Consider the following 24,750-nt stretch of genomic DNA (forward strand, 5'->3'; position numbering starts at 1 on the left):
TTAGACAGTGAAGTTGATAACAAAATAAAAACCAAATCTGCCGGGAAATTCATCACACTGTTTTTCTGGAGATCATTCAACACTTACCTCATCTTCAGAAGACACCAGGCTATTATAATAATCAATACAGCTCCAACCAAAGATGTTATTGTTAGTGTGAGCAGCGCACCTGTAAAGAAATTGACCTCATAGTTAACTGTGTGTTATGTAGAATACATTGTTTTCATTCTCTGTATATCATATGTTTGCAGTAATTTTACAGTAACTTATTGACAAACACTCATCAAGGATTAGTTACACAACTGACATCATGCACAAACACACATGCGGCGATGACTGCACCCGTGTTGACAAAATCTAGTTATGTTACATGAGACAAACATGCACGTGTGCCGGGCGCAGTGGTTTAAGATAAAGCTATGTTTCAGGCACCATCGCATATACTACAATTAGATCTAAACCATAGATACGTCAGTGATAAAGTCCCTTAAGACTAAAAGCACAAACATGCCCCCTCACATATGTTGAGTCTTATGTCAACAGCAGTTAGGTTGCGGCCGTGTGGAGAGGGGTGACGGCACACTGCAGCCACACTTCACTGCATGACCACCATCACGTCACAAACACATCACGTCTGTTAGCCGGAGGTGAGGAAACGTCGGACATCACACACATACATTACACACACAAACAGCGACATACCCCAGCTCATCCAAGAAAAGACATCTATGTTTAAAAGAAATAAAAGGAAATAAAGGTGAGAAAAGGTTCTTGACAAACAAACATTTCCTGTTTTCAGGAAAAGGAAAAAACACTGTACTTTTTTAATGATTAAACACTGTTGTTAAAGTCGACAAACACTTTTAAAAACTTTTTATCGGTTAGATATTTGCAAAACCCTGTGACAAACATTAAGGGTGACTAATAATAATGATTTATGACAAAAAATAATCACAAAATATGGAGGTTTCAGAAGGACAGCAGCGATATGTAGTTGTCACACCACAGGACTTTACTGAACTGAATACGACATCGAAATGATCTTGTACAAATGTATGTAATGAAACGCTCATTTTCCGTGAAAGAAAATTCCAGTTAAAAACTTAAATACTCCGTCAAAATAAAAATGTGTAAATTTGCAGACTTTTCCTGTAATTTAACGATTTTTATAAAATTCCGTAGTTACATTTATTGAACATTATTCATGAAATATCTGTAAAAAGATGATAGTAAAATTATGTTTTTACAGTGCACATTTAACCCTTGATTCGTAATTTAGTTGTATTATAATTACGATGATTTTTAAAAGTTTTGTTCTTGTCATACAGATAAAAACAGACACATGTCCATAATATGAAGACATAACTTTTCAGCATCATACAGTATAATATACTGTACATCCTCTACTTGGTGAAGAAACGACACTTACGTCATATACAGTAAATCTGCTTTTATTTTTTACAATCCATAGTCTAGACACCAAAATACATATAAAGTACGCCTACAAAGAAGACTTAGTTTTCTGATCACACCCTAAAATTTATAGATTCTTTTTTGTTGTAGAATGCAGCCGTGTTTAAATACTTAAGTTCTTATTTTGTTCCCATGTGCCTTTAAATTCTGGAATGACTCTTTCTGCCAACGAAATGTAAATTACTCTGACGTTACATTTCTTTAACTTTCCCATAAAATATAAAAATATGCCCTTAACATTTTGACTTCGCATTTTTTTGTGCCTTGCTTATGATCTATTAAGATTTGCACCGACCCACAAGAGTTCCCAGTCGAGCTTTCGGATCCAGATGTTCACGTAACATGAAAAACTTCCACTTTGTGGTTTCTCCAAACTCATTTAATCTGGCAAATGTTGTGTCAATGTGTCAAATCTGAATAAATAAGCTTTCTGTTGATGTATGGTTTCTTGGGAAAATATGGTTTTGATTGGACAATATTTAGATGAGATACAACTTTAAGAAAATCTGAAATCTGGGGGTGCACAAAAAGAGAAGATCGCTTTTAAACTTGCCCATCAGAGGCGCTTTAGCAGGCTGTTGCTAAAAAGAAACAGGTTAGTTTTAACGCTCTCTATAAACTTACCGGTGTAATGACATTGTGAAGAGTAGATGAAACCGAAAGTGAAAATTCTTAGCTTTACATAGATACCAAACTTAATTTCCAAAGAGCGAGCAGCAGCAAGCGATGTTTGTAGGTGTTTGTAGCCAATTTTTGTTTACCATTTTGCTGCATCCACTCACAAAAATAAAGTTTTTATATATTTACTGTAGTAAGTTAACAAAATATCTTTACTTAATACCCTAATGAATTTTGTCATAAAATAAAAAATTGATAATTTTGACCTCTATGTAGCCTATTGTTGGCTATTGCTACAAATATACCCGTCCTACTTATGGCTGGTTTTGTGCTCCAGGGTCACATTAAACTTTTTATAAGCTAAAGGCACAACAAAACAAGTCAAAGCCACCCCATTGCCTGTATACCTGCATCTGAGAGCAACAAGAGAAAAACTAGCTGACAACAAAACCTCTCCATGTCTCTGAGATAAAGCGCAAGAGAAGTGCCGTCACACTTAATTAATATTAGTCAATCGTCGTTCTGGCCCTAAGAGTCAAGCTGACTAAATATTCTGAGTGTGCATGACTGACTACAGCGAAAATGGAAGCTTCAGGGGACGTCTTAGATTTAATCTTCCCATTCCACTTGCTGAGGTTTGTGGTAAGCAGATCCCAAGCTAAAGTCCTTCACAGATGTAGCTTGAGGATGCCCCATGATGCTTTTCTGGTTTGGATGTCCATTCAACCAGATTTGCCTCCTCATCTGTCTCAACATGGCTTTAGTCAGTGATTGTTCGAGCTCTGTGGCCTCATCCTTGGATCTTCCTTGCACGAGTTGCCTCACGGTCTGGAGGTCCAATTCAGACTTGCAATCCAAATAGCTCCTGAGGTTCAACTCCGGGAACACGACGTCTCTCAAAGCCTCAACCGTCTGTCCCTTTGCATTATATCTCTGGAGCTGATGTAAAACTTTTTTCTCCAGGGATTCAAAGCATAACTCTCTAGAACCGTGTCTTGGCAAGTACTTCCCAATGGAGGAAGTGCGAACGGTGTCGCTTGGGACTTTCGGGTCTTTTTGCCATTGTTGATGTTGAGTGGCCTGGTTATTGAGACCGTGTGTTTTGGTGGCCTTCCATTTGTTATTCGCCCCAGGTTGAGGATTCAGATTTGGTAGAAGCTGGTGGAGGCCATCGTCAGCCAGATCGGCCAGGTCACCCATCAGAAGCTTCTGAACGACTCGTCTTCTTTCAGCGGGAGATGTGACTGAAAAAATACCATGCAGTCCTGTACCAGACACAACGTAGAGAGCGGTTCAGGTTTAACAGTGCACAACTCTATGCAGGCTACGTGTCAAGGCTTGACTAGGGAAAATAGACCAGCCATTTTCCTCGCATGCAGTAAAGATGGGAAGCAAAGGATATCGACGAATTGAACCTTCATGCAAAGATACCAGCCAAACTGAAGCAGACTATAGTGCTAAAGCGTATGGGAATGACAGCGAACCAAGATATCTCACAGCAACAGACTGTCTGACATTTAGAGAGGAACAATGTGGTGCACCAACTCTAAAACCAGGTTTAGAGCGAAAGATTTATGTCAGTTGAAGCATTTAATTCAGAACCCAGCTTTGGCTTTAAAGGACACTGCAGTCGTGATGAAGGTCTTTCATTGAGGGAAAGAAAGTAACAGCGTGTAAACGGAGGCCATTCGCATACGCGGATGACACAAGAAAAGACCAGTTTGAAAGTTCATCTTTCTAACAATTCCATGATGGGAAATCATGCTGTGGCTAGGTGGTTAAGCATTTTATGTTTTTAATATAAGCTTGCTGTGATCCACGCTGTACTCACCGTCATTGAAGGACACCAGTACCACTCGGCTGTCTGTTAGTTGTGGCTTCCGGTAATTTCCATGGAGAGGCATGGGAGCCGAGTCTTGAGAGTATGTGGCATACAGAGCTGTTGCCAATGCCAAAAACTGTGAAGACACAACAATTGTTTATGGTGGTTAGCCAATGTATAGAATTGTGAATGTCCTTATAGTCAATTAGGCTGATGAGTTTATCTAGAATAGACAATTTTATAGCATCAGTGCCTTAAAAAGTGTCGTAACTGCTAAAAAAAAGCAATAGAAAATGAACTGAAATTCTGATGGTGTCAATTAAAATACCATTATAAATCCTTATAATGGTTTTAAAGGGATTTGTATTGGTTTTAATGGAAACTACGGTTCTACTGGTATCTGATGGATTGTATTGGTGAGATGTTAAATCCTATTGGAATAACGCCCAAAACACAAACCCTACTGAAAACTCTAATGGTTTCCATTAAAATACCAATATGATCCTTTAGCTTTTCCATTAAAAACCGTTACAAAACTATTTTTTGTAGTGTGTTTTGGCCATCATTCCAATAGGATTTAACATCCCACCAACAGAATCCATTACATAACAGTGGAACCATTACAGTTTTCATTAAAAAACCAATAGAAATCCCTTTAAAACCATTACAACTTCTTTAATAGGTACCCTGCTGAAAAAAACAGTAGAAACCCAAAAGAATCCATTGCAGAAATTGTAATGGTTATTAATTACCCTTTTCCATTAAAACCTTTACAAAATTATTTTAAAACCATTATAACCATCATAACTTTTTAGGGCTGACATCCCTTCTGACAAAACCATAGAAACCCAATAGAAACCATCACAGAAATTCCAATGGTTTACAGAATACTGTGGTGAGGAAGGCGGGACGGGAGCCGTGAGGCGGGGCCGGTGGCGTGAGTGATAGTTGGGATCAGCTGTGCGCACACCGGTCCCACATATCTCACGGAGGACATCGGGAGCATAAAAGGACAAGGGACAGGACTGCTGATGAGAGAGGACCGGGACTGGACATATATTTACGTTTGTATTTCTGTTCTTGTCGCCGGCAGTCGACCGTGAGGTGGCTGCCGGCCTTTTACTTACGTATTATTGTTTATTTATTTTCCTTCCTTTTAAGGAACCTTATTACAAATACCCTTATGAACCTTTAGCATTAAAACCATTAAAAAATTATGTTTTCTAGTGTGTTTTGGGCATTATTCCTGTAGAATTAAACATCAGACCAATATATTCCATCACATACCAGTAGACGTCACTACAGTTTCCATTAAAACTAATACAAATCCCTTTAAAACCACTACCTGCTGAAAAAACAATAGAAGCCATTAAAGAAGTTATAGTTTCACTAATAGTATATGTTGCAGTATGGTTTTTTCTTTCAGGCATTTTGAAAAATGATAAGATGCCCTTTAAAAATGTGGCTTTGGAGTGTTTAGCATGGTCCATTTTAATTCTATGTCTAGCTGTGTGTGAAATATGTAAACTGGAAACTTCACTAAAAACACATTCCTCAAGATTATTTAAGACAAAAAGTCACAGAAAAAGAACACGAGAAAGAACACGAATTTACCTGTTTGTGTGAAACGGTGACAGGTTTCTTAAACACGGTCCACAGCACGCTGGGATAGCAGGGAGGTGTTGTCAGAGAACCGTCGTATCGGTAATACTCATTCAGAGCGGCTGGTAACAGCTGACGGATGTCAAAGGAAGGAACCTGTATTCTCTGACCTATTAGTTCACGTGTTGGGGATGAGACATTGTTAACTTGTGTTGGTGATCACAATCACAGATTTTTTTGTAAACTTCACAAGCTTACCTTTATATCTTATTCCATTGATGTACTTGAAAAATTTGTTGAAAGCCGGGTTGTACTCTCCAATCTAATGGTTGGCATAAAAAGTTGAACAAAGTTTCAGTCGAGTTCTTGTATACCATCTGGGATATTTATTTTTTATCAGCATTAAAATAGAATCTTACATTATCACAGAAATGTATTGCAAAATGTCAACAAATATTTAACAACCTGGTATGTTTTTTATTCTTAAGTGTAAGGCGATGATGGCCCATAAGTCAGTTTTCGCAGGGATCAAACTAGCGACCTTTCAAGCCGTCCCTAAATCCTAGCTTTACTCCAATCCAAGTTGTCTGAGATCTTGACTTACCTCAATAAAAACTCCCAGCACAGCCAGTCCATCATGCTTGTCCACTGCCATGGAGATGTTGGGATACTTTTCAGAATTGAAATGCACAACATGCATCTACATCCAACAGAAATACAGGCTTTTGAGAAACCTATTCACAACATTTACATAATAATTCAATGACAGGGCACTCAATCAAGTAAATAATGAAGAATAAGGGCTGCAACTCTTATTGCATAGTTGTCCTTTAAAGATGCTTTAAATAAACTTTGCATTATACTGTATGATCATAAGTATCCATGTTTAACATGAATGAATACGAAACAAACTAAACAAAAAGTGAAATCTCAAAACTGCTATAAAGAATCTAAACACTACAAACAAAAGTGCATCTGATGATGTGAAAAGCATTGATGCAATGAAAACGCATATGCCAACTGTGTTTGCCTATGAATGCTGGACAAAAGCCATAAATTCTCATTTGGCCTAGTGAGAAAGTTCTTTCATTCTTCAAAATATCGTGTGTTCTGCGGAAGCAAGAAAGTCATAATGGTCTGAAATGACAAAGAGGTTTGCAAAAGATGACAGATTTTTATTTTTGGGTGAACTATCCCTTTGAGCAAGTCTGGTTCGTGGTTATATAAGAATAGTTGCACTTATCAACACACCTCATCCTAAAATGATAAACAGAGATGGAGTGCTATATTTCTGACACCTCAACAGACATTACTGAACATTGCATCATGGCCTCAGGTCCTGTTTCGGTTGCGTATTTATCTACCAAACTGCTACTATCACACATGGTTTAAATGCTTTTCAAAGGGAGCGTATGCCACAGAAAAAGGTCTGATCAGGCACTAAAAGTGTTTACATGAATGCCTGAGGTCTGTGAGGTGGACATGTACATATTGACTTTACCTCTGCAGCAAACTGTTTTCCATTAACGGTGTGTTCTGAACCGGTGAGCAAATTGGATGAACCCCAATGGAAATGAAGCTGAGCCGCTGAATATCTGTGAGGCAAGCTGGAAATGTACATGTGTGGAGGCAAAGACAACTGCACTGTGAACACAAAAGAAAAATACACCACATTTTACCTTCAGTGAAGTATTTGTTATTTGGAAAGTGAAGAGTAAATAAACCTCAGCTTGTCAGAAATACACTCACGTCGTCAAGTCATAAACGGTATATGGATAGTAATAATAATCATAATATGCTTTTGATTAGAAATATAAGTGAAAGTAAGCATTACCAAGAAGAGTAGTATTGACATTAAATATGTTACTTTGGGTCATAAACAAAACTTGATCATATTTTCCAGACAAGAGTATAAACAGGCTGCTGCTTTATCATAACAAGAGGGTGATGACAGAAAATGGCTGCAGCTGACATACAAGTACATCCTCCTGTTATTTCCTCGATCTTTACCTAGAAATTAAGCTTGAGAAGAAAGACTTTTTAACCCGTGCCTGTCGTGGTTAACAACCACAAATCCTTTCATTTATTATAGCGGCTATGACTTCGCCATGTGTTTTTACAGTAATGTCTTCTTTACTGTAAAGGCATCTGGTGTTTTGGTTCCTGGACGTGAAGCACACACTTGCAAGTGTGGCTTACAATAATTTCAGGTTTTAAAACAAAACAAGCTTAAAACAATTATATTGTAGGTGGCTTTACCAACCAGAGTGTCCGTTGTTGCTTAGCGTAAGCTGTTCATGGGCTGACAGGTTGTAGTTCTGGACTTGAATTGGCGGTAGGTTTGGATCGTATCTCAGCAGCTGTGTTTGGAAATCAATGGGTGACTGAAACGCTCCACCACAGAACGGGTAGTTCCTGGGCCAGTGGTGTTCTCCATCAGGTCCTGGAACACACGTCAAAGATTGTGATCAGTGAAGCAGATCAGATATAAGTGGTGCTTGCTTATACTTTGGGTTTTAAGGTTTACCCAGACAACACATATGATGAAAGGCATGGTTCTAGTCTTTGATTCTGATTCTGATGGTTGTGCCGTGTACTGTAAAAAAAAAGTTGATAAAAAAGCTACATTTTTCTGTCCGCTGAGGCAACAGAAATATACAGTGAAATAACATTTTTCCTGTAAAATGACAGGATATGAGGATATGTAATAAATTGTTTTCCCCGTGTTTCTGTAATTTTACAGTTTTTGACCGTATTTTAAAAATTAACTGTAAAAAGTAATATCTTAAATAAAAACAGATTTTTTCTGGCAGCTGGGGCGCTACAAAAGAAAAAGTAAAGTTTTCCCCTGTGAAATTACATCTTTTCCCCGTTTTCTTGTACTTTCTTTTCTCTGTAATTTTAAGTTTTTGACCGTATTTCAAAAAAATCTGTAAAAACAGTCAAATTCACATTTTTTACTTTTACGTGGAAAATCTATAAACAGAATAACAGTGTTGTATGCCATTGTAAAATTCCCAAAAACATACACCACATTACATAAGTTTCACTGCGCCACTATAGACTATGATGTTTCTAAGGAACTACAGTGGTAAAAAAAAAAAAATTATAATACGTCTAAAAATTATTTGCTATGTTTTATGTTATGAAAACGTAAATGAAATAACCATTTAATAAAAATATTAAGACCTGGTAAACCTAAACCACAGCTTATTTTGGCTTATTGTTTTATTGTGCAGTTTGTTGCGATGAAAAAAAAAAAATATATATATATATATATATAAAATCATATAAAATAGACGGTGGACTTTTTTGATTTAGGTCAGTAAGCCAATGTAATCTACATTTTCGTTCTGTAGTTTATTTTCCACCTTATTCAGTCATCTTTTGCATATTTGGGCAGACCAAAATTGGACTGAAGAGCCATGAGTTCTGGTAAGGCAGGGTACGGTCAGCTGTCACAAAACACTGCCTTACTAAATGAATACTCTTACATCAATGCCACACCCAACAATAAAATATAACGTTTTGTTCGTCCTCAAAGCCGACTTCAAAGACTACAAAATACTACAGCATTATAAAGAAGAACCCTTAAATCAAGTTCAAAACTTTTAAAAGGTAAAAAAGAGATTTACGGTTTGTTAATGGCCATGTTTGTTGTTACTTTACACAGTCTTGACCTTAAGACGGTTGTTGTGGTTGCTATGCCAATCATGAATCATAATTTTCTGTCCTGCTTCTGTACTCTGTACTGTTTTAAATCTGGAAATGAAACATGTCTTTTTAGTACCTTTTGAAACGCCACGATGGGCAAAAAAGGCAGCCAAAGAAACACATTGTTCCCGTATGGTTATAATTACTAACTGTCCAGTTCATTTAGGCCTTTTAATTAGGACTCAATCATAATAACACAGACGCTCATGGTCCGCCCTCAGAGGTCTGCTGTATGGACATCTAACCGCTGTCACCCTGACCTGTTATGTAGTCATAATGAGACCAGCATAAACACACAGCTAAGACAACTGCAACTTTCTGGTTTGGAACTGCTGGATGCTGAGTCTATGTGATTTCAAAATTACAGCGAAACCATAAAAGTCTCCTTTAGCAGAACGTAAGTGTTGACCAGTCCAATGCTGGCCTGCACGCTGATAGGGTGTTGTGGGAATTTTGGTTTTCTAAGGTGTTGTGAGTGGTTTTCAGATTTCATTCTTATACAGGTTTTAGTGTATTCTGGAGGTATGGGTGGTTTCTTACGGGTCCACTTCAAAAGAGCCATGTCCAAGTGTCTGTGATATTTTGGTCTTTAAATATGACTACGTTCCCTATAGGGACTATGGGATACGTCTGTGGGAATGGGTCCTCTCACAATGTGGGGCCGACATTACTTATCACTAAGATATGTGGGAATACGCTGAAAAATATGATGGAATATATTGAATAATACATTTCATATTTTGAAAACCAAGTGCTTGTATTTTTTTATATATTAAAAACAGCAATATCTTGCGTATTATTCAATATATTGTAATACTGTTATATTCATAACATTGTACTATACAGTTTCAAAGCAACAAGATAAACAAATGGCCTTGGCTAAACTTGCCTCTCCAATATTTAAAATTTAGACTGCGATACCAAGCTCAACCGCTAGATTTACCATTCGGTTTCTTTAAATTGGCAAAACAACGGGACCCAATTATCAAATTTTAAATTTAATCAAATTTATTTTAAAAAATATTATACAATAAAATAATAATATTAATTAATGTTAACAGAACTTAACTTAAATTAAATTAAATTAAATTAAATATAAATATAAATAGTTATATTATTAGACACTAGCCAGATTCATAAACAAACACAGGAAGAAATAATAACTGATGATTAAAAAATAAAAATAAAAATATTAATGTGAATTAAAAAAAAAAATTGTAACAGTATGACTAATCACAGAAGGGAGATAAAATGTGGGCCAGTGCGTGCATCTGATGAAACCATCTACTGTATATTTTTCCAAATACATAATCAATTCTTTAAAGTTATGACAGTTAATAAGTATATAAAATGTCATTGTTTGCAACTGGATTGAGCCGATACAGGAAAGGACGACTACCTGTAAATATTTTATTTCTGACCTTATACATTTTATTCATATTTCCAGTTATCAACAATGTTGTTTCCCATAGACCGGCAAAAATCTTGCTGACCCTCACAAAACATATCTGATGTACGGTAATTGTAAAAAAAAACCTGGCTCACATTTAAAGGAGTGATGAATTAAAATCACAATTTTAACCAGAGCTTTTGTTATATAAGAGGGAATCATATTCACCCGCACATCAAGTGTTCGAACTGAAAACGCCCTTGTTAGTGAAATGACATCTGTTCCAGCAAACGCAAGGTTTTGGAATCCACCTATCTGTGACGACATTGATAGGTTGAACACCGCCTCCACAGAAAAATATCAACAACAACTTATCTAGCCCTGCCCACATCACACATGACAATTCCAAATAGAGCTAGCGAGCCATTAAAGATGTATGGAAGGTTATGGAAGAATACAGTCGCTGCATAACCTTCCTTAGGATTCCAACATTAGTAATGCAGGGTTAAAGTTATAATTTTAAAGACGTTCCAGCTCATGTGGGAAAAACACGGAGCGTATGTTCGTTTCATTTCTCAGAGGATTCTTTCTTGAACAAGGCAGAGATCGACACTGGATTTGTGAAATGACTAAAAGTTAAAAGCAGTGCTGTGTCTTAAATATTGGATCTGATAGGAATGGTGCAGCAGTCTTATGCAAGTAAAACATTTTTGTTACCGGGAGTCTCCCGTTTGTTTATTTACCATGGAAACTCTCGTAACATTTGAGTCCCGCGATCGCGGTGATCTTTCTTCCGGTTTGCATTAACGGGTCTTAAATGCCGTCACATAAAAAGTATGGTCATATATCATTAAACGGAAACAACTATAGGCTATACTAACTATACGCAAAGCCTTGCCATCACATTCGGGAAATAAGTCAGTAAATTTGAGTAAAATCATGCCGTGCGATTGCGTCACATGACATACTGATGTGGGGAGTTCATTTATAAATCACAGGCGGCCTCCAGATAATACTGATGCCGTGCGAAAACTGTAAATGGTGCTAATGTGTAACCTAGCATAACGTCTCTAACCATATTTACAGAAGGGCGCATGTAGTTGGACCCGTGTAGAAAATAGACTATTACGTATAGATTTTGATGTTTTTAAATGTAAAAACTACGCAAACGTCATAAGTAGACCACATATAACAGTATAAAAACAATAAACAAGCACACTTCATGAGACCTTTAAGTTTTAATTGGTTATGACGTTTCAAGACAATAAGCGTATGTGATATCATATTGTGTCCTCCAGAGCTTCAGGCAGTGAGATCTGTCATTCTGCTTCTGTCAGAGAGCCAGAAAGGCCTTCTCTCAGCACGAGTCAGCCGAGAATGTCAAGAGTTCTCAGGATAAGCTGGCACAGAGGACAGTACTCATATGAGCTTTGTTTGACAGAGATGATAATATCTACACTGTGCTCTACGGCGACACAAGCACTGCAGTGTTTCGAGATTGTACAGCGATCGCTTGTGGTATTTCAAGCAGTGCTCTGTTGCTTCGACCACTTAACTCTATTATCATTGCTTTGTATTTGCATTGTAATATTTTAACTACCAAGGCAACATCTCACAAAAAAATTAGCATCTTTTGCATGCGCTAGTTTGTTATTTTATTTTCATGGTTGCGTAGCAATGGAAGGCGCCTAGAGAGCGCAAGCTCCCAAGCGGTTTGAAAAAAGAAGACAGCGGGGCGCTCCGCATGTACCACACATTTTTAGACAGCCCCTTAAGGCACCAGTGTAAAATGTCAAGTAGGACCATACAAGATACAGCACAATACAAGATGCTCCAGCCTCATCTACTAAACAGTTGTATTTCACGAGTTGACTATTTTGTTTAAATCTGTATGAAGTTAATTATACCAGAAAACGTACGATTATTAATGAGATAATATTACAATGTCCCTAAATTTACATCACATGCAGTGTGTCATGTTGCTGTGTGTGAATGTAAGCTCCGCCAAGTTGTAAAGCCGAAAATGAACGAATAACAAAGTTATTGGCTTGGGAATAAAGAAATCGACTCTAAAATTACACGAACGAGTTGTCTGTCATTCTAATTTCAGTTCAGGGTCAGATTTGCGTCACTACGTGTGATTGCTTAGGTTCCATTTGCGACACTGCACACGACCAATCACAGCAGACTAGACCATCTGACCAATCAGAGTAGGCTGACAGAAAGGAGGGGATTTAACCATTGAATCGCCAAACTAATCAGTTGAGAGTCAGTCAAGAAGTGAGGTAATAAAAAACGCCTATTATTAGAAAATTTAAGTTTTTTTACACCGTGCATGTACGTAAACTTGTTGTTGGACACTCCATATACCACAGTAGGACCTTAAACGTCACAAAATATTTACTCTGTAACTAAGCCTCACCTGTAACCCCCAAGCTAACTGTGCTCACTGGCACAAAACCAGACCAAAATGCACATGTATTAATTAATATAAACGAATCAGATTGTAAAACAAATATAGTTACAAACTACTGTGAGAATGTGTTGGATATTATGGATGTCTTTGCAATGTAAATCTCAACACAGTACCAAATTTAATTTCACAAATACAGTCTCACAAAAAAGATGATATAGATTCAACTTGCAATGTGTCACACATAAAGACAGAATAATAGAAAAGTAGTTTCTCATTGTTCTCACCTAAGGGGAGCTGTGAAGTTACACAGGCAAGCAATTAAAATAACAAGCCCTTCCTAAAATAAAAGCCATTATATGGCTCCCTCTTGCAGGCGAGGCTCCTTTAATTTATCATATCTTATTTCAAACCAGTTACATATTAAAACTAAATTTGACTTACATTCCAACATTTCTTTTACAATTCATTTTTAACATTCTTGTAAAGAAAAAGCACTATATCACAATATTAGAGTGCTGTTGGTGGTCGCAAGATTGTTTTGCTAGTATGTTTAGAGTGGTTGCTAGGTGGCCTAAGACAAAACAGTGAAACCCTTAAATCTCTGTGATATTCTGTATGTTAGATATGTCCAAATTTGTAGATTTAAACTTTTTTTTATTCACAACAGCGGTACTTATTGAGTTGCATAGGTTTTGTGTCTTGACAATAAGTTTCTTAAGATTAAATTTGCACATAGAAATAACAACTCAAATAACAATTTACTTCCAATTACAATATATTTGTCAGGTAAGACCAAAAAGTAAACCTACAGCCAATTTAATACATCCATGATATTAGGATGATAAATTCAGAAAAGCATATTGGAAGAGAAATACATAGTGCTGTGTGTCTTCAAAGGAACCCACAGCCCTGTGGGGTTCATCACAGTAAGAATCCCTCTGAACATTTTACCCGTTTCTGTTAAATACCCAGACCAAAATACCCTTACTCCACACAAAAACTATTTACATTGTAAAGGACTCTCTCAAGGATTTGATCAGGCCACAAATGGGCATTTACATGAAAACCCCAGGAAGGACACACCCTCGGCAGTGAACAGAATATCTTTAACTCTCAAATCTATGTTTTGATCTGCTCTACTGCTGTGGAAATAAGACCAGTGTACCAATCTCACCGAGACATTTCAAAGGATACCAAACGTGTCTTTGTTTGTATCAAATATGGTATTTGTCCTATCCAGTTTCAAGGTGAGCTTTGATGTGCTCTGAGCTTAGTTGGAGAGAAAGAGGAGAGGGGGAGAAGAGAACAAATGTGAAGGTGTGAGTTTGCGATCATCATTCATTGTTGTATGCCGTCTGAGATGGGGATGCAAACTCTGTGGGGAGTTCATTGTATTGGGTGAAGCTCTGTGTTTCTCAGGATGTGTGCCCTTTGGTGTGGACACCTTGGCACCGGCCTTACATACAAAAGTCACAATGTCTTCTTTTTTGAAAGTCATACGTGTTTAAAATTACAAGAGGGTGAACAAATGAAAGACAGAATTTTCTTTTTTGGGTGAACTTTCACTTTAAGATGTTGCAAGTTAAATTTGTTCTGACAACTAAATATCTGCATTTTGGAAGTACAAGGTGTACAAATTACATCCTAAATATACAGCTTGACGCCACATTATTTTAACCCCATGGCCTCTTATTTATGCCCTCATAACGCAATGCCACTGTGCTGTATCAACCTTATATAATTCAACAGGGTCTCCTTGCAAACCTGCAGGCAATCTGAGACCCCGTCTGACGGTGGAAGGAACGCTAAGAGAAATGACATGACAAACATGCTGGGAATAATTGTTGAGGCAAGTGAGCCAAAGGGGGTCACAAGAAGGTCACTTCAACAACCCGAGTTCCCTTTTTCACCAGGAGGAACGTGTGCTTTGATACCTTCGTCATGGCTGCCGAATGGTTTCCATGTCGAATTTGGTATGGCATATTGGGATTGCTCGAGATAACAGTCCAACCTGTCCAGGAATAGTCTTGACTCATGAGGACGGTAACCAGAAGCGGTGACCCGGTTGCGGGCAGCAGACCAGAACGTTGCAATAGCGGTCGTGATTAGGCATGTTTATTTTAAAGGTGTTTGTTTATTTTAACAGTGTAAGGAGCATGTTCTCCTGCTCGTTGTAGCAGATGATTGAACGAACACTACTGCTTTGGTCTTTAAAGGGAAACGTTAAAATGCGCCTCCTCCAGCTATTTCTCACAGTCAATATAACCCTGCAAGATCTTTCCAACTCGAGGGTGCTGCGATCCAAACCCTCTTTTATAAGGGCGAGTCCTCCCAAAATTGATAAATTCTGTCATCATTTGCTCACACAAATGTAATTTCAAACCTGTATGACTTTCTTTCGTCTTTGGAAGAAGTTTTGCAATATGTTCATATTTTTGAAGTTAAACAATTTGACTAGCAGTGTCACACAAGTAGATCCACTTACCGTTGTATGTCCATTTTGCCCCTGAAAAAAAGAAGGAAACAAACATTAAATGTTGTTAAAAAAGAATGATGATGAGTCAAATCTGAGAAGGAAACCAGCTCTTTTATCCCTTTAGGTTTATCGTGCGCTTCTAAGGGAATGACACAAGTGCGGTCATTAATCTGTCAGATAATTCATTCCAATGCAGCTTGACTCCATTCTGGTCACAACCTGCTGCTCTGGACAGTCAAATGAACCGAAAGACTCACTGAGTCTTTGTTAGAGATTTCTGGCTGCTAATGAAGTACCCAGACGGTGTGTAAATCAATACAGTATTATGAAGGTATATTGCGCAACATTTTTTTTATTGAACTGGAAATTATGATATTTTCCAGACATATACCAACTTGTTAAAAGTGAATTATTTGGGACCTTATGTTTTTCGTGACCTGACCCTTTGCGGAAAGTTAAAGTGATGTGACGCCAAGTATGGTGTTCCATGGGAATTTGTGCTCTGTAGTTAACCCATCCAAATGAGTAACACACACACCGTGAACACACACCCAGAGCAGTGAGCGGCCATTGCTGCAGCGCCCGGGGAGCAGTTGGGGGATCAGTGCCTTGCTCAAGGCTCTCACCTCAGCCATGGTATAGAAGGTGTAGGAGAGTGCTGATCATCCAGTCCCCCCACCTACAATACCTGCTAGTACTGAGGCTCAAACCGGCAACATTTGGGTTACAAGTCCGAAGAAATAAACAGACAAGATATTAACTGTGCAATTAAATCACCCCCCGGGTCTTAATCCTGTGACAAATGTTTCACCTACAGTCTTAAAGCAGGGTCGAATAAGGTCACCTAACCAATTCCTACACAGATTATACTGATAAAAACCCAGACATACTAATGAACGTGCATGCCAAAGTGAACATTCTTCATTAATTTTATATTATGTTTTAATGCAAAGTCAATTTCCCTTCTCATGAGATTTACATAATGAGTTGGGATGTAGGGATATTGTCCACTAAAAGTGACGCAAATGATTAAAGGTTTTTGCTTTATTGACCTTTTACACAAAACACAAATATTCACAAATATTTAAATATTCCATATTTCATATGCAAACATATACTGTCACCTTTCCTAACCAAGAACACTTTAAAATATTAGCCCTATTACAAAAAATGTAATGCTTAAAATCACTTAACTGATTTATTTATGCACTTTATATACAAAAGTATATAGCCAATGCAATATTTTTTAAATGCTCTTTTAGGTAAACTCGGAAAAAATGTCAAAGATAAACTTACCCCTGCAGGCGAATGGGCACCCCACGAGGATGATAAACACAAGTGTTAAAGTCATTTTAAAGAGATGTCGGGTATTTGTTTTCATTTCTCCCTCAGTAGTCGACTCAGAAGTGAGTGTCCATCCGGCTTATATATATGCTATCATTCATGCTCCGCTCGATCTGTTAAACAATGACGTCAGAGCGATGACCGAGAAGTCCATCGCAATACTCGTCCCGGTCACGTTGACTTCATACAAACTGTTGCTGTGTCGCAAATTCTGGCCAATTGACCCCCATAGGGGCATTGCCTGCTGACTCAGCGGAGCTTTGTGTGCGTCTCTGTGACTGCATGCGCGACTTTCAAGTCTAAAAATACACGCACGAAATATGCTGTCTAAGACAGCTTTCTAGAGCCCTTTGCACACAAAATCATGGAAAATATGTCCAGGAATTTTTCCCGGGATCGTTAGATTTTGTTCATTCACACTGTCAGTGATTTTCGGGAATCTGTCCGTGCGTTCACACACATACCGTTTCGAGACATATCCAACGCCACCTACACTTAACGCAACAGGCGAGACCGGGGCTAGTTGTCACAAGTTTAAATCGAAAAGTGCAATTACCAAAAAGCATATAAGCAGATATTGTTTTACTGTTTAGCCTAAATGTTGCTCAAAAAATAGTATGTTGAAAAGTTGTTTTTCTACTGTATTTAAAAACATATTTTTAAATCAGTGTTTGTTGTGACAAGACCGGACTCATAATGTGTTGACTATTGTGATATCGACAATTGTACAGATTTAGTGTTTTAAGTAGTAATTCGTTTATCTGCCATGTAATGATTAACACACATACAAAAAACTGGTCGTACGGACGTTTCCACGCAAAACTTACCATTTATCAATGGACGTGATCAAATAACACGTCAGGACTCAGTTCATGTACGCAAGTTTTGAGATAGGGTGAAGGTCTCTGTACGTTTTAGCCTTTTTATAACTGAAAAGAAATATTGACAAATAGAAAGATTTCATTTTTTCGTTTAGTATAAAAATGTAAATATAGATTCCGATGGGATTTCTTATTTTCATTACATTAATAAAATATTTTTTTCTAGCCTAATTAATTTCATTATTTGATAATAACAAGGCTAAAGGGTGTTTTTGTGCAAAAATGTTGCACAATTAAAAGTAAATCATTTAAAAACGTATAATCAATATAACAAGCAATGGGTAAGTTTAGCTGTTTGCAAGATGATAGCGTCTTTATTTGACAAATATACATTCAAATGGAAAGAATGTTCACTTGGGTGTTGAAGACCCGTGTCTCAGCTCGAGGTTGGCTGGCTTTGGGTGGCAGGCTCCAGGCCGGTTTGTTTGTGGGTTCTGAAGACCGCTGGTCCTGCCTCTGATAGATCTGAAAGAGAAAAAATAATAGTGAACTAATAACTAATAGTGAAACGGTGGTAAAAAAATGTTAAACATAAATATCCAATAAATAACTAATAAAAAATACAAACCTCTGCTGGAGTGCGTTTCACTAAACAAACACTGTTGACCGCAGCAGTGATGTCTTTTCAAAATGTTTTTTTACTTCCTTTGAAGTAAGGTTAAACTTTAATTTCTAAATCGGAAAAGTTCCTACGTTCTCCTCACACCTCCAGGGTTGGGGGTTCGATTCCCGCTTCCGACTTGTGTGTGTGGAGTCTGCATGTTCTCCCCGTGCCTCGGGGGTTTCCTCCGGGTACTCCGGTTTCCTCCCCTGGTCCAAAGACATGCATGGTAGGTTGATTGGCATCTCTGGAAAATTGTCCGTAGGGTGTGAGTGCGTGAGTGAATGAGTGAGTGTGTGTGCCCTGCGATGGGTTGGCACTCCATCCAGGATGTATCCTGCCTTGATGCCCGATGACTCCTGAGATAGGCACAGGCACAGGCTCCCCGTGACCCGAGGTAGTTCGGATAAGCGGTAGAAAATGGAATGGAATGGAAAAGTTCCTCTTTTTGGCCGCATAACGTTTCTCCATGTTGCACAATCTAGGGGCTATACACTGAATTTAAAGCGTGATATGTAAATCACGATCGATTTGTAGGATGAGATTGGCGGCATATACGAATGTTTGATGAATCACACGTAAACACTGTCATGAGATGATTTCTTCGCACGGAGCTCATTTCTAAAATAGATTGATAAATGATGCCCAATGAGTGCATTTCAGTCAATTTATTTTGATGTTTTAGAAAGGTAATGTGAGAATCCTCCCAATAATCTTGTTAAATGTAATGCTTCTGTCTGTACCAAAATTCTTTCTATTTTGCTAATGTGACTAAATTAGTTTTTATGCTCCTTTGCTATACTGTTTCTCCTTCATTATAAGTGAATGCTATCGCTGAAACCTGAATCTCCCTGTGTGGAGCCAGATACTATTTTCATTGGTAACCTTTGAATAATTGACAGCCAGGAACCTCAGAGTAATCTTTGATGAACAGCTGTCCATAAATGATCACATTGCAAAGACAACGCGGTCATGCCGATATGCCTTATTCAACATTAGAAAGGTTAGACCCTTGGCACAACTCCGTGTCCAGACCCTGATAATCTCAAGGTTGGACTACTGCAATGCTCTCCTTGCTAGTCTTCCTTTAAATGCTATCAAACTGCTCAGCTGGTTTAGAACGAAGTAGCACACCTCGTCTTCCAACAGCCCAAAAGGGCTCATGTGACACCCCATTTCGTCTCTCTCCACTGGCTATCGGTTGAAGCCCGTATCAGGTTCAAGTCACTAATGCTTGCCTACAGGACTATCACTGGATCTGCACCAGCATACTTTCACACTTTCCTACTACACCCCATCAAGATCCCTGCGTTCAGCACTCCACCAGCGTCTTGTATTGCCTTCCCATAAGGGCAGTTAATCGCTTTCCCGCTCATTCTCATTCACAACTCCTTCCTGGTGGAACATTCTTCCTTCACATCTGTCACAAAATGCAAACTACTTAAAACCCATCTCTTCTGTAAATAATTGACAGACAACAAATATACGATCCTTCTCTGTTTCTATCAACAGGTAGTGGTCTAGCTTTTATTGAAACCAGTAACTTTTTATTGGCACTTATTGTATTATTGCTCCTGTATGACCCTTATATCGCTTATTGTTCCCTAAACTCTTCGCTTTGGATAAAAGTGTCTGCTTAATGACTAAACATAATGTAAATGTAATTGTTCCATAGTGAGGTGTGATATGATGTAACATGACTTCCAGTATATCAGCTCATTTTGCACTGAAATTACAGATCTACTTTTATACTAGAAACAATATATATTTATAGATTATGTACAGTTTTGAATATATACCAAAAAGTAAAGAGTTTCTTTTAAACGGACAGCACAGTGAATCTAGTGATACGGGTGTGTTGTAGCCTACAGGAAGTTTATTGCTCTTATCTATAGAAAGTACAAAGGGTAAAATATCTTCCCCTCGCTCATTATAATTTTCATTCAATCGTTCATCTTCACCAGTGTTCTCAAGACTGCGTGATTCACCATGAGGGATCTTGGCATTATTTTATTCATTTTTGCTCTGTATCAGAATATTCTGGCCCAAAATGGAAAACCGGGTAAGTGTTATATTTACTTTTAAAACGCATTTAATGGAATACAAAAAAGCATATAAGTGTAAAAGGTCGGAGCAATTTTAAATGCTCAGGGCGCAGAGGGCCCCACAATAATTTACAAGTTATATATTTTTTAAAATATGGGGCAGAATTCTTGTGAAAAAAGCTACAGAATTTGTTTTAGAGTAATAACAGAAATAGTCATTTATTTACACATCAGTAAAAACAAATCTGCTTGGATATGCTCTGTTCTGTATGTCATTTTGTATAACCTTGTGAGCCACTTGGAAGAGTAAACTGTCATTAAACTATTAAAAATATAAAGAAACCGAACAGACTAAACAGAAGCATATTTTTTCAGTGATACAATGTGGTAAAGTATAAATATGCAAGTATGAGCAAAGGTTATTATTTGAACTTGCTTTTCCTGTCACACCTTGGAGAGTCATCTTTGGCAGGTAAATGGAAGGAGATTAAAAAGCATCTCAAATTACATGTAGTTATATTTAAGAAAATCAATTCAGAAAGTAACATAGATGTTGTATATTGAACACCATTTCCTCAAATAATCACACACCTGATCCAAAAGAAGATTGTTCGGTAAAACATCACAGTAAGGTTCCATTCATTAACATGAGCAACATATTTTTACAACATGTATTGACTTCATATCAATACATTTATTCATTATCTGTTGATGTTATTTCATGATGTTAATTTCATTAATTTATGTGAACAGACGAATTGATTAAATGTTGAAATTAACATCAACTAAGTTGAAAAAGTGCTCTTCATTGTTAGTGTATGTCAACTAATGCTGTTAACTAATGTTAACAAACATAACCCTTAAGCGTTACTGATTACATTTTTCAAACACAAGACTAAAAACACACTATTTTGTACTAACTCCACTCTAGTCTAATGTTTGTGACAGTTCTGGTTGCACAGGCGTAACATGTTACTCATTAACGTCTAAAAGGATACCGTATCTGTAAAAAATGAAGACATTTACGACCATCATAAAAACTAGGTGTGTTCTGTGCCAGATTAGTTAAAAATTAATTAAAGTTTCTACATGACCCTATCATAATGTAGATTTGACAAAAATGCAATTATTATTGAAATCTTTGACTGCGTACTTTTACACACCTTAGACAAGAATTTAAACATGTGCATGTTTTATTTCCAAAATCTAGATATCTGCAGCATGGCGCCTGAAAAAGATGATGGAACAGCAACTGATGTTAAGATTTACATGTTCTATGATCAGAAGGAAGACAACTGTTACCCGTTCCGATACAGTGGAAATGGTGGCGTGGGAAACCACTTTACAAATGAGAGAGACTGCATGAGAAACTGTTCTAACAAAGCTGCAGAGCTGTTCCCAGAGGACAGTAAGTCATCCTCATATATTTGAATACAATAATGCAGTAAATAGACTGAACACATCTGGCTTAAGAAATACTGCCACCCTGTGGTAAATACAACAAAACCATGTCTATGTATGTTTGCACCCAACCATCCATAAATTCAATTATATTTGTAACTCAGTAATTAAAGGTGTCAGTAATTGAAAAGATTTGTTTATGTTGTATTTGATGTGCTTTTGTTTTCTAGGAACTCAGGCTTGCGCGCTTCCATTAAAAATAGGGCTATGTACTGGCGGCTACCTCAGATATTACTACAGCCCTGACCATCACACATGTAAGACGTTTTATTGGACTGGCTGTGTGGGCAATGGAAACCGTTTCCTTTCATTTAACGACTGCAATGCTACGTGTTACAAAGCAACAGGTAGGTGTGCTTTAAATTGGGCTGTTGGACATTTTAACCTTAGATCTATTTCAAAACTACATTTGAATGAACATCTTTTGTGTGACACATGTTTAAATAGATGCAGGTCTTGAGGATCATTCTGATGAAACAGATGTACCAGTCGGTAAGTTACAGAGTCGAGTTACCCACAGAAAACATGTTTTCAACTCTATCATTCAAAACATTGATAATCATCTATAATTTACTTTTATAGGGATTATCTTGGGTGTTGTTCTGGGCCTCATAGGTGCAATTATTCTCATTGTGGTGATTGTTTTTGCTGTCAAGAAGAAGTAAGTGATATATTCCTGTCTGTATATGTCAAACAATTTTGTCGTCATCTCCTTTTATTTCATATTACAGTTAAGCAGTTTCAGTCTTCTAATGTGATTGGTCCTGCTGTTGTTCAAATGGATTTGTATATCAATTCTATTCATTATCATTTCTAGGCCTAGTTCAAAAAAACGTGAGAAAAAGGATAAAGGCAAGTCAGAACAGCCTTTAAAAGAAGACAAAGTTGAGATGGCCGGAGTAGACGCACAGTCAAGTTCAGCGCCATAGTAGATCATTCTCATCATTAGTGAAACATTAATTCATCATCTTTATAGGATTTTTTTTCACTACGTTTCATATTTTAACAAATTTTACACCACAAATGTACAAAAAACATCACTAAGTGACATCGTCACTTACCACATACTTTTTGTTAAAATGTTAACTGTGTACAGGGAATGATGAGGCTCATTGACTGTCACTTGTACTTTATGCTTTTATCTGCTGTATTTTGATTTGATGTAACATTTGTTTTTATACTGTGTGTCCTGGAAGCTGACGTTTCACAATAAAGAACTAAAGTAGATTTGTTGGTATTTTTAGTAAATGCTTACTAAATTTGGGTCTAATGATCTAAAAAAGTTTTACCAATATTTAGTTACTATAGTGCAATGATTTGTGATAAAAACTGAGTGATGATTTTTTAATGAATGTACTCCTTTTGAATGTGCCTTTGGTTGCTATTTACAATTGATACAGGATTGTGGGATATTATAGGGCGTAAGGATGAATCTGCCATTACAGGCCTCTATGCAAACACAAACATATTTTATTGTCCTTAACATCCATTAAAAACAGATTCTTGCCTTGCACAGCATCGGTTTTTACTTGAAAATCAACTAAACTTAGGCGGTCCCTCTAGAGGAAAACACGAAACTTTGCTTAACGAGATAGTGAAAATGAAAATTCTGTCATCATTGTCATACACACGCTCTTGTAATTTCATACCTGAATAAATACATTTTTCACTGACAAAACATCATCTATCAGCAAACAATTCTCGGTACCTCAGACCTCGGGAAACACCTCCCACACTCCTACCATCGAACTCTCCTCGTTCACCCCACTTACGGACACTGAAGTCACCAGACTTCTCTCCAGCCACCCCACCACCTGTCCCCTTGAGCCTATCCCTTCCGATCTCCTTCAGGCCATATCCAGCTCGCTCACACCTGCACTCACACACATCATCAACACCTCCCTGCTCACCGGCACTTTTCCATCCAAATTCAAACAGGCCTAGGTCACGCCCCTACTGAAGAAACCAACATTGGACCCTTCTACTCCCGATAGTTACAGACATGTCTCTCTCCTCCCGTTTATAGCAAAAACACTTGAAAGGGCAGCTTTCAACCAGGTGTCTTCCTAACTATTCCAGAATAAACTACTGGATGACAAGCAGTCTGGCTTCAAAACAAACCACTCCACTGAGACGGCACTGCTATCGGTCAAAGAAGCACTGCGGCTAGCCAAGGCGGAATCTAAATCCTCTGTCCTGATTCTGCTAGACCTATCTGCAGCGTTTGACACTGTCAATCACCAGATACTGCTAGCAAGCCCGTCATGACTAGGAATCTCAGGCTCTACCCTCCGCTGGTTCAAATCCTACCTTTCCGACAGATCCTTCAGGGTGTCATGGAGGGGCTCGCTGTCCACTGCTCACCACATGATCACTGGGGTCCCTCAGGAGTCGGTGCTTGGACCGCTGCTTTTTTCCATCTACACGACATCCTTGGGACCCATCATACAGGCAAATGGCTTCTCGTATCACTGTTATGCCGACGACACCCAGATCTACATCTCGTTTCACCCAGACGATACCACTGTAGCTGCACGCATTACAGCCTGCCTCGAGGACATCTCAGCTTGGATGAAAGGGCATCACCTCCAGCTAAACCCTGCCAAGACAGAACTACTCGTATTTCCGGCACACCCTATGGTCCAACACGATCTCAGCATCCATCTTGGCAATACCACAATCACCCATTCCAAAACAGCCAGGAACCTTCGACTCATCTTTGATGAACAGCTGTCCTTCAATGATCACATTGCAAAGACAACACGGTCATGCCGATTTGCCTTATTCAACATTGGAAAGGTCAGACCCTATCTCACTAAGCAAGGTCTCCTTGTCCAGGCCCTGGTAATCTCAAGGTTGGACTACTGCAATGCTCTCCTTGCTGGTCTTCCTGCAAAGGCTATCAAA

The 24,750-nt window shown here is 38.0% G+C and overlaps 2 protein-coding genes across 2 annotated transcripts; one reads left to right on the top strand and one right to left on the bottom strand.

The window, feature by feature from the left end:
* Positions 1-1,379: 1,379 nt before the first annotated feature.
* ca12 (carbonic anhydrase XII) lies at positions 1,380-17,450 on the bottom strand. The gene is made up of 9 exons (XM_056739893.1): positions 16,808-17,450; positions 15,521-15,541; positions 7,779-7,958; positions 7,017-7,159; positions 6,120-6,215; positions 5,774-5,837; positions 5,528-5,685; positions 3,923-4,049; positions 1,380-3,356 (listed from the first exon to the last, which is right to left on the bottom strand). The coding sequence occupies exons 1-9, from the start codon at positions 16,890-16,892 to the stop codon at positions 2,701-2,703; spliced, it is 1,530 nt and encodes a 509-aa protein (XP_056595871.1). The 5' UTR covers positions 16,893-17,450; the 3' UTR covers positions 1,380-2,700.
* A 2,314-nt stretch (positions 17,451-19,764) lies between these two features.
* si:dkeyp-73b11.8 (BPTI/Kunitz domain-containing protein) lies at positions 19,765-23,070 on the top strand. The gene is made up of 6 exons (XM_056739895.1): positions 19,765-20,399; positions 21,593-21,790; positions 22,014-22,190; positions 22,291-22,335; positions 22,426-22,504; positions 22,661-23,070. The coding sequence occupies exons 1-6, from the start codon at positions 20,327-20,329 to the stop codon at positions 22,770-22,772; spliced, it is 684 nt and encodes a 227-aa protein (XP_056595873.1). The 5' UTR covers positions 19,765-20,326; the 3' UTR covers positions 22,773-23,070.
* Positions 23,071-24,750: the final 1,680 nt, after the last annotated feature.

This window comes from Triplophysa dalaica, chromosome 24 (genome assembly GCF_015846415.1).
Source record: "Triplophysa dalaica isolate WHDGS20190420 chromosome 24, ASM1584641v1, whole genome shotgun sequence".
In the NCBI taxonomy this organism is placed as follows: Eukaryota; Metazoa; Chordata; class Actinopteri; order Cypriniformes; family Nemacheilidae; genus Triplophysa; species Triplophysa dalaica.

What these genes read in the sequence shown, in the direction of transcription:
- ca12 (XM_056739893.1), bottom strand. Translation starts at nt 16,892, where the DNA reads ATGAAAACAAATACCCGACATCTCTTTAAAATGACTTTAACACTTGTG. An exon ending in AAGCAACAACGGACACTCTG is followed by an intron (nt 7,160 to 7,778) that starts GTTGGTAAAGCC and finishes TTGTGTTCACAG; the next exon opens with TGCAGTTGTCTTTGCCTCCA. An exon ending in GAAAACAGTTTGCTGCAGAG is followed by an intron (nt 6,216 to 7,016) that starts GTAAAGTCAATA and finishes TGTTGGATGTAG; the next exon opens with ATGCATGTTGTGCATTTCAA.
- si:dkeyp-73b11.8 (XM_056739895.1), top strand. Translation starts at nt 20,327, where the DNA reads ATGAGGGATCTTGGCATTATTTTATTCATTTTTGCTCTGTATCAGAAT. An exon ending in GGCCCAAAATGGAAAACCGG is followed by an intron (nt 20,400 to 21,592) that starts GTAAGTGTTATA and finishes TCCAAAATCTAG; the next exon opens with ATATCTGCAGCATGGCGCCT. An exon ending in TACGTGTTACAAAGCAACAG is followed by an intron (nt 22,191 to 22,290) that starts GTAGGTGTGCTT and finishes ATGTTTAAATAG; the next exon opens with ATGCAGGTCTTGAGGATCAT.